The 10,286-nt window shown below is 38.8% G+C and overlaps 1 protein-coding gene across 1 annotated transcript in view; it reads left to right on the top strand.

Annotated features, from left to right (window-relative positions):
* The window catches only part of SLIT2 (slit homolog 2 (Drosophila)), a 632,406-nt gene that overhangs the window by 457,632 nt on the left and 164,488 nt on the right, over positions 1 to 10,286 (top strand). The window contains exons 12-16 of the mRNA XM_006884512.1: positions 24 to 95; positions 3,969 to 4,112; positions 4,230 to 4,393; positions 5,315 to 5,338; positions 9,487 to 9,637. Coding sequence (XP_006884574.1) covers positions 24 to 95; positions 3,969 to 4,112; positions 4,230 to 4,393; positions 5,315 to 5,338; positions 9,487 to 9,637 — 555 coding nt within the window. The remainder of the gene's footprint in view (positions 1 to 23; positions 96 to 3,968; positions 4,113 to 4,229; positions 4,394 to 5,314; positions 5,339 to 9,486; positions 9,638 to 10,286) is intronic.

Raw genomic sequence — 10,286 nt, 5'->3', positions numbered from 1 at the left:
AATTTATAACTTGTGTTTTGCAGAGTCCTCTATGGAAATAAAATCACAGATCTCCCAAAAAACTTATTTGAAGGACTTGTTTCCTTACAGCTTTTGTAAGTATTAGATTGTTTCTGATCTGTTGGGTCTAAACATTGTATTTTGGTCAGTGTTCCATTTCCTATTTTTGTGGAAAAGTCATACAAATTCAACCACAGTTATATGTTCTTTGAAACAGAAAATACTAGCCTCGCTGAGCTAAAACTGATTATGGTTATTTATTTGAAAAAGCAACACTTTGGGGACGTCTTAAAATCTTTCTCTCTGTGCTCTTGTGAAGGTATGCTCTCTGACTGCACAATCATTTGATGCATCTATGATCGCAGCCCTTTCTGAAATGTCTCTGTTTTGATTTATGATTGGATAGAAAGGAGAGAGACAGTGAGGATATGTTTACTAGGTACTGTCAGAAGGCTCTGAGGAATGATAGAACTAGAATGACATCCCAAGTACAGAAATAATGTCCAGTTGGCCATAACACAGCAGTCCCCCTCAAATTAACCCAATGAGAGCATGTCCTGTAAACCCAGGACCATATCTTAGAAGATTGCTTTGGTAGTTAGTCCTATAGCATGTTATGCAGTTGACCTTGTATCTCTGGAGACTTGCCTCCACCAACTGCTCCATGGGACAACAATGCCAAGCTCCTCTTATTCGGATTTATAGTTTGAGAAACCCGATAGAGCATTGCTGTGAGTTGGAATGAATTTGATGACTGTGGCTTTCAATTTACTGCTCTTTTGTCTCTAACTTACTATTTTGAGCCATTGGAATGTTAACTAGAATCAGCAGTTCAAAGCCACCATCTTCTCTGTAGGAGAAAGATGAACTATCACGTCCCACCAAGTTTTGTGGCCTTGGCAATCTAATGAAGGGTCAGCTGTGAGTCACACTTGCCTTCACAGCACTAGTTTTGGGTTTGTAATACATGGTTATAAGAGCAAGTGTTGACACCAAGTATTTTAATGGATGTTTATGTGAAAAAGACATTTGGAAATATAAATTGCTATTCGTTCCATCCTTAGTATTGAATGGCTCCTCCAGATCTGCTGAATTCATGAAACACTTTCTGTGTGTCCCTGACTCTGGCCTAGAAGCTATATGTGTAAAAAGGCACAGGTTGTAATTTCTATCCCTGAGTAGTTCACAGTTGTTGTCATTGTTGTCGATTGCTGTTGAGTCAAGCGCAGCTCATAGTGACTCTATAAACGAAAGACCTATTGCCTTTCCATAACTATTGTCATTTTTCCAAGTTCATAGAGTTTCCAGAGACGTGGTTTAGGGTCTACCTTAAAGTTCTTCTGTTTAGAATTTATGGATTTATTAACTGAGTTCTTTTTCTTGATTGATACCACTGAATTCTTTAATACTATTGCCTATATTTTTTTCCTTTGTTCCCCTTTTTAAATTTTTATTAATTTTCATGAAAGTTTACAGAGACTTTGAATTTCCATTCATTCATTGTTACATTTTTCATCCCACCCAAACTCCCCCCACCCCAATTCGCTCTTCTCTTTGAAAAGTAAAAGTAAAATTCTTTCATTGTTATACAATCCCTGTCCCCCAAGTCCACTCCTCTATGCAGCCTTAATTCTGGACTCCTGTCATGACAATAATACCTGATCACATATCCCTTTTAAATATCTCCCTCTTATTCCTAGTTTCAGATACTTCTCCAATATAGATTTTTAAAAATACTATGTGACAAGACTTGGGGATCAGAGAGAAGAAAAACTCTAGCGAGATGGGATGTAGTATAGGTTTAGGATTCAAATGGGACTTCTGGGAGACCTTGAAAAATTAAAAAGTAGAGACCAATGAAAAGGAGGGCAAGCACAACTCCAGAGGGGAGCAAAGCATGAGTGGAAGCTCAGTCACAACTAACTTATATACCAAGAAGAGCATTTGCCAAGTCACAAATTAAAAACCACTTTTACAGAATATGTATATAGACATCGTACTGAAAAAACATAAATCAAATTTGTGGGATACTATCTTAAACCAAGACAGACAGATATTTATATAGTGATGATCCAAGTCAATCTACATGCAGGTTGTATGTTCTATGTCACTGTACATGGAGGTTGTAAAATATGCATTCAACAACAGTTCTTTTTTTCAACAACAAAAAACCAAAACAAAAACATTTAATGTATACTAAGCTTGAAGGCATTTGGGGTTCAGGATCAGGGTTCTTACCTACCTACCGAGTCTGAATTCTACCTTCAATTCTCCTAGCCACTACACTCATCCTGGTACTAGAAGTCAGATCAAAAGATATATTGAACTGGGAAAGTGACCCTAGTAGTTAGGGACCTCTCCAAATTATTAAGAAGCAGTGATGTCAGTTTGGTAACGAAGGAGCACCTGATTGAGTCCATGGTTGTTTAGTTATTTGCTATGCCTCCTGAGTGAATAAGGATGATAGAACAATTAATGCCTTTGAAGTGTGGTGTTGGAGAAGAGTGCTGAATATCTCATTTCTTTCCAAATTAACAAGTATGTCTTGGGCTAGGTGCAGCCAGGATGCTCCTTGGAGGCAAAGATGATGAACCTTCATCTCACATACTCTGGGCATGTTGCTAGAAGGGATTGTTCCTTGGACAGAAACATCATACTTGGAAAAGTGGAGGGACAGTGAAGGAGAGGAAGACCACCAGCCAGGTTTATTGACACAATAACTACAGCAATGGGCTTGAGTGTGTCAGAGACTGAGTGAATGGCATAGGACAGAAGAGTGTTCAGGCCCTTTGTTCATAGAGTTGCTATGAGCTATGAGTTGTACTCAACTCAGTGGCACCTACCAACAAAACACATTCCTACTGAGCCACCACCCATCTTTCAGTGGAGTTTTGTTTATAACCATGATGCTGACCAGATTTTCATGGAAGTTCTCAACTAAGAGAGAAGAAGAATTTCTTGTGATCTACTTGTAAAATATCAGCCATTACTCTGAGTAGACTGGTTTGAGAAGGTAAGAAATTAAAAGGCTCCGGAAATGAAGTCATTAACTAAACACAGATAGGTAGAGGATAAGTATTTCAGAAGGAGAAGAGAGCCTGGCATGTTTAACAAAAAGCAAGAACCCCATGTGGTTGTAAATGACACGATCAACAGGGGACAGTGAATAGGTCTCCACATTTACGGGGTGGATTAAGGACCCTGTAGGTCAATGTAGATTATGGTGGTGTCTCAGAGTGGGTGTATCACTTGAAAAGCTGTAAGGTGATCTAGCTGTGCCTTCTTTAGCATAGACTGAACTTCTATCACTGGCCAACTTGAGAGACTAAAAATGTCATGGCACTTTCTTGCCTTCTCGGCCATAGTGGTTGGATGCCATTCACCTCTGTCTGTCATCTTTATCCCGGCAGCGAAGGTCATGATTAATGTTAGGTCATGTCTGTCTGGCTCCAGCTCAGGCACAGCAGAATGAAACACTGCCCCATCCTGTGTCACCCTCACAATCTCGTCCACTCCAGAGAAGAATTGTCAATCCTTTTTATTAAATCATTGTGGAAATGGCACGTATTTTAGACCCACCTTTGGCTGCATGGCTTTTGTTCTTTCTGGAAGTGCCACGATATCCTCATGGTGTAATGTCTGGAACTACTAGAGTTAAAATACTAGCATTGGAGTTAAAAGACATGTATTATTTGACCAGGTACTCTTAAACTTAAGAGTCATTGCTGTTGAGTTGAAACCATCTCATAGCTGACCCTCAAGCAGATTACCAGAGACGGTAAATCGCAGGGGAAGAAAACAGCTGGTAGATTCGAGTCATCTACCTTTGGGTTGGCAGCCCAACTCTCTACTGAGGAGGCCACCAGGGCTCCATAAAAGCTCTGTAACGTGTTCTTAAGAAGGACGAGTTATTGAAGGTGAGTTAATGAGATGCTGCACTTTAATCCTGCAACTGTTTGATCGAACAGATTGTTGAATGCCAACAAGATAAACTGCCTTCGTGTAGATGCTTTTCAGGACCTGCACAACTTGAACCTCCTCTCCTTGTACGACAACAAGCTCCAGACCATCGCTAAGGGCACCCTTTCACCTCTGCGGGCCATTAAGACGATGTACGTATAGAGAATCGGGATCCGATTTGGTCACCCTTGGTGGCATTCTGGATTGGGACGTTGAGTCCGTTGCAAATCACCTGTAAAAATTGCTCTGTGTGTGTGTGTCTCTACAAGGCATTTGGCTCAGAACCCATTTATTTGTGACTGCCATCTGAAGTGGCTGGCGGATTATCTCCATGACAACCCCATAGAGACCAGTGGGGCCCGCTGCACCAGCCCCCGCCGGCTGGCCAACAAAAGAATTGGCCAGATCAAAAGCAAGAAATTTCGTTGTTCAGGTAATTTTTCTTTCTTTTTTTTTATTTCATTTGATATTTTCCTGGTATTAACCAACAAAACAGCTGGCCTTCGGCTAAAGACCAAACTGTTGCAGAATCATATTTCTTTTTTCCCCCCTCAGCCCATGAAAAAACAAATAAAACAAACTCTAACACATATCAGGCAAGTTAAAAACGAGACCTGAATACTTCAGACTGTTCCCAAGGGGCATCTGTAATTGTGACTAATTAGTCAATTCAGAGTGCCTTTTAAGTTCAGTCTCGTATTTGTTGTCTCTGTTTCCATTGAACAACTCCAAGGTAATCAATCATATGCATGTCTTTTGAAAGTGAACTGAGACTTGTTTATGAGATCTGCTCTGATTTAAAAGGTAGAGGTGGGAAGGGAGGAAAAGAAGAAAAAAAAATTGATCCCTAGCTCTCACATTTCCTGCCATTTCTCTTTGTATGATTTAACTCCAAAGACAATTTTTTTTTTGTCCAAAAGAGCATCTTTTTAAAAGGTTGGGATATTATATTTATTTATAGAAGTCAAATACATATATATTGTATTGTTTAATTAAAAACATACTTCCATGAAATTTGATATTCACTTGGGTCTAATCTTGACTATTTCATTATGAGAAAATACGTTCTGTATGTTTTTGGTAGTAACTTCATGATTCTGTGTGTATCCTACAGTTGGCAATTAATTTACTAAAAAAGCTAATATTGGAACAGAGCTGTTTATTGTCCGTGACTCTAGATGCATTTACTACTCACTGTACATTTGTATACTTCAGCTACTGCTGGGAGTAGATCATTTTCATGTAATTGTCTGCAATAACTATAGTCCATTCTTAATCGACTATAACTCGTATCTCTGCTTGCTGGCATTCAGGTACATCTTGTATTTTTTTTCTCTCTCTCTTTTTTATTTAGCTAAAGAACAGTATTTCATTCCAGGTAGGTTTTGCTCGGTAGTAGGACTGCAGACACCCTTTCTTCACCTTTATAACCCAGCTTCTAAGCCTCTGATATGCATGCTTCTGAAAACACAGTGGGAACCCAGTAGCTAGATTCACATCTGCGTAGATCACTTGTAGCTATTTCCCAAACACCTGACCATTGCATGCGGCTTCTGATGTGTTAGATAGAAATAAAGCCCCACCGTTCCTTCTCTCTCTCACTCGCTCACGTTGGCACATTATCTAAAATTTCGCACAGTAGCTAAAATGTTTGAACCTATAGCTTTCTACTTAAATAATTTTCTCTCCCTACACTGTATATCTGATTTTTCCCCCCAACCTGTTTTTAAAACGTAGCTTACTGAGCTGGTTTTAAAGACAGTGTTCTTTGTGTTATCAAAGGGCTAGTTCTACAAGGAATTAGCTACAAACACAGAATTACTTCCCTCCTCCCCCAACATGAGATTGAACTACTTGGTAGTTTCTTTATAATTTAAAAAAAAAGTATCCTTTTTGCATACTTTTTCTTTAAATTCTATTTTTAGAAGACTGCTATCTGCATTTTTTTTTATTTGTGACTTTACATTCTTGAGCAGATAGGGTCATGGTGCCTATGGTGAGAACATCGTATTTTGTGGGCATTCGTTCATTTACTGTTTAGTAAGAACAAATTCATAGCTGACTCTCCATTGGGTTCTTGCAAATTCATAGCTGACTCTCAATTGTGTTCTTCTTGGAAAACCACTAGGTTTCCCCAAGGGGAAAGTAAGTTGGAAACCTCAGAGAGATAATTTGCCACTGGATCAGCAGCAAAACTGTACAAAGTATGCCACCAAATCTGCCTTCCTGGGAACCATATAGACACTTCGAATAACCAGTGAGAAGGTTCTAAGAAAATAGTTGTAACATAAGACCACGTTGATCTTACACACTATCAAGGCAAATGATACTAGAACTAGCTCTTTGAAATATGTTTCTTGACTTACTGTTCCCCTTGCCTGCCAGTTGTGTAAAATGCCTCCTGATTTGTTTGTTTTAAGCCATTTTTATAGAAGTCATGTTACTAACTGACTATATTAATAATTTTCCTGTTATATTGCTAAATGATGTCTTTTCAAAGCTAAAAGTAAGAAAGTGTTGCCACAGTTCTCATGTACAATGTAATATTTCTTTTTTTCACACGGGCTCCAGGATTGGTCTTTGTATTAGAGAGATGTGTTGTTTGCCATTATTGATTTGTATCTGGAGTAATCGTCTGCATTTAACAGATTTTCTTTTCTTGCTCATTTTGAGCCTGAATAGTCAACAATGTTTCATGTATTTTGCTCGTTGAGTGCTGGCTGCATAAGAAGTAGCACATTGAAAAGAACAATCGATAGACTCTCATTAAGCAATAAAAAAAAATTCATTGTTTTTAGCTAGTTATTAAGTAGCACATCATCTGATAGCTGTTTCATACCCTGGGAAAGTCATATTCTTAACACCAGACCACCTACAAAATAGAACTTTAATGTGAATTAAATCTCCAAATAACAGCAGTTAATATAATTGTTCCCATAATACTTGAATTATTCACCCTGTATATTATTCATTAGTAGGGTAGACATTCTTGCCAAATAAATAACCAATCAGCTACATTAATACATTCTGTATTTGAATGTAGTTTTGCTCTCTCATTGAGAGCAGGCCAAATAATAGATTTTGGGAAATAACTTTTATATTAGATACAGCAGCTTAACTTTCAATTTCTAAAAATTCAATTTATATAATTTAAAACAATATTTATAGAAGCCAGGCTCCAAGGCTCCCTTTTAATATAAATGTTAATTAAAAATTGAGCCTATAGAAAAGAATCATCATAACATAGACATTATTGTTACTGCACTGAATACTGTTTATTTTAAATGTAAGATATTACATCCCTGCCACTTTGGCTCAGTATGCTTATTTCAATAAATCCCTGGGTGATGAAAAATGTTCAGGTACTCAACTATTAACCAAAATATTAGTGATGGGAACACACCCAGAGTTTTACACTGCTTCCAAAGGTCACAGCTTTAAAATCACTATGGAGCAGTTCTACTCTATGTAGCTGGGGCTCCAATGAACTAAAATGTAAAATAAAATAACAATAATAAAACAACAGCAAAATCACAGCCGTGGAATCAGTTCTGACTCCTAAATGACCCTCCATCAAATTTCTGAGACAGTAAGTCTTTATGGAAGGAGAATTCTCATATTTCTCCTCCAGATCTACTGGTGGATTTGAACTGCTGAAGATGTCCAGTCTTTCAGTTAGTAGCACAAGCAGAAGAGTTCCCAGGGTCACTATAAGTCAGAACTAACTCAGTGGCAGCTTAACTACATCATCACAACTTCATTTCACTTTGGAGATCAAAACTTAAGCCACCACAGAAGATCGCCAATAAACACTAATACGCTCAGGGACAGTTTGATCAAACTATACTGTCCCTCGTGACAGCTCCTTGGGAGACTCGGTTTCCTTTGTCACTAAGTGACACTTGTAAGTCAGAAACAAGATTTCCAAGCATGCAAACCTAAGAACTTACCCAAATACCAATGGCGCTCTCTATAGTTCATTTTGTTTTTTTTTGAATGTTACGTTGTCACCTACCATCACTCCATGTGGCATTTTTGATTGCTCAGTGATAACACAAAAGGAGATCTGTTTGCAGAGAATTCACCCTTAAAGGAATCCACAAGAATTTAATTTGGAATAGCCCTCCTATTTTGATGTTGTAAATATCTTTTATGCTGTTGCTTTTCTTGGGAGACTTCTGCACTTCCAAAATAATTGGAAAGTGCCACAAAGCATGAGATCTCCTACCCCATGGTGCTAGGGCTCCCTAAGTGCCACAGTGAAGCCAGGAGAAGAGGAGCTTGGTTTTGTGTTTATGTGTATTAATCCTAACTGGGATTATTCTGTCTTTCTTTCCTTCTTGGTAATCTTTACTTTTGCAGGAATTCACCATTTGGGCTGTAAGTAAAAGTGTGTCTGATCTGAAACCATGATGTCTTCCCTTTTCGATCCTGATGTACCTTCTTCTAGTGTGGTCCTTTCACGCCTTCTCCTCTACCCCAAGAAGAAACCACAGGCCCTTTGAGCTTCTCTGTTGTCCTTGTAGCTTACCTCCAACTCCTTCCTGCCATTGTTCCTGAAGCTGTCCTGTCCATTCTGCAGAGGAGAACTGTGGAAGGCACCCAGCGGTGTACCCCTTCTTTGTGTTTCCAGGAACCCTTCGGTAGTAACACCCAAACTGTGATTCCAAACGCCCTGTGGGAAGAGTGCATGTCGTGTACACAGTATTACCTCTCCGGACTGTCTGTAGCTTCTCTCTGCCTTCCCGACATCTTCCCTCTCCGTCTTCCCTTTGGCCTAGTTAGTGGATGGTATAGTGATTATGTAGCGAGATTTTCTGTTGTGCTTGATCTAACCATGTGGTTGCGAGGTATCAGTAAAACATGGTTCCGTCAAGCACCATGGAACGTCACGCAGCTTTCTACAGCATGACAAGCTGCTGAGGCTTAAATCAAGGTTTACGTGCCTGTGTTTATACAAACAAAGTGAAAAAGGGAAAAAAAAGAGGGCTTTTAGGACACTGCAGGGCATTATGTGAGAGGGAGAGAATTCTCAAAGAGCACAAAGACTTGAAAAACCTTAGAGACAACCATTTGCCTAGAAAGCCCTGCTTTTAAAGTGATATTGTAGAGATATGTTTATTACAGAGTACTCTCTCTTCTTTTTTTTTTTAAAATCTTGATTGAAAACAAAATCAGCTGTAAAAAAATATTGGATAGCCATTGTATGATTAGCTGTGAACTAAGCAGAAATGGCTTGTAAGTGGATCAGCAGAAAGTACATCTGTGAAAAGCTTGTCTTTAGTAAATGTCTTCCTGTCGTATGAATGTGGTCACTATTTTTTATTCCAGCAAATTCCGAGCCCCTGTTTTAACCCCCTCCTGGCATTCATTGACCAAAATCCCCTCAACGTGTCCCCTGCTGCACAATCCGTAGTTCTCTCCCTTTTGGGTTTTCGTTGACTTGTTTTTCTGCTTCCAAAGATGGAATGCATAGTCTTCCCCTTTTGACTCAGCGTCTGCTCTTTTGGCTTGAATCCTCAATAGGTACAGAAGATTATCGATCAAAATTAAGTGGAGACTGCTTTGCAGATATGGCTTGTCCTGAAAAGTGCCGCTGTGAAGGGACCACAGTCGATTGCTCCAATCAGAAACTCAGTAAAATCCCAGACCACATCCCCCAGTACACGGCAGAGCTGTAAGTTCATCCACTAGAAGACTCTGGTTGGGAGGAGTGAGGTGAGGGGGAATGTGATCATTAGACATGAGAAATGTTCTCTTGTCTTTTATTTCTTAGTAATTGTACCCATACTAATTAATGTACACTGGCATCATTCTGCTGGATCCATGCGTGTATTAGATGGTTGTAGAACATTGTAACCACAAATAATGGTGCTGGACTCAAACTCAATTCATTATTTCTGAGTCAGAACCACTCATTAAAGACCATCCATTGGTTTTCTGAGGCTATAAGACTGCAGGAGAGGAATTTGACCATCTTGCTCCTGGTGAATTCGAACCATGAAAGACACATAGCCTTTGGGTTAGCAATGAGTCCCGATAAACATGACTAAAATGGAGAAGTTTATGTTATTTGTAAAGGAATTTTTAAAAAGGCCATTTTGTTTATCTTTCAAGTCCAAGATAAAAATTATAGAAATCCATTTACTTTTCAAATTCCAGTTAGCACTTGGTAATGCAACAATAATAACACTTGTATTTTATTTTTATTCCTAGAGGGATTTCTAAGCATTTAGTCGGGATTTAACTTATTTAACCATGACAGTAAGCATATACAGTAGCAGAAGACTTCCATTTAGAATTAACTGCTAATTACTAAGTTTAAT

The sequence above is a fragment of the Elephantulus edwardii genome, unplaced genomic scaffold (assembly GCF_000299155.1).
Source record: "Elephantulus edwardii isolate Elephantulus edwardi_28Jun2011 unplaced genomic scaffold, EleEdw1.0 scaffold00035, whole genome shotgun sequence".
NCBI lineage: Eukaryota > Metazoa > Chordata > Mammalia > Macroscelidea > Macroscelididae > Elephantulus > Elephantulus edwardii.
This window is presented reverse-complemented; position numbering and strand designations above follow the sequence as displayed.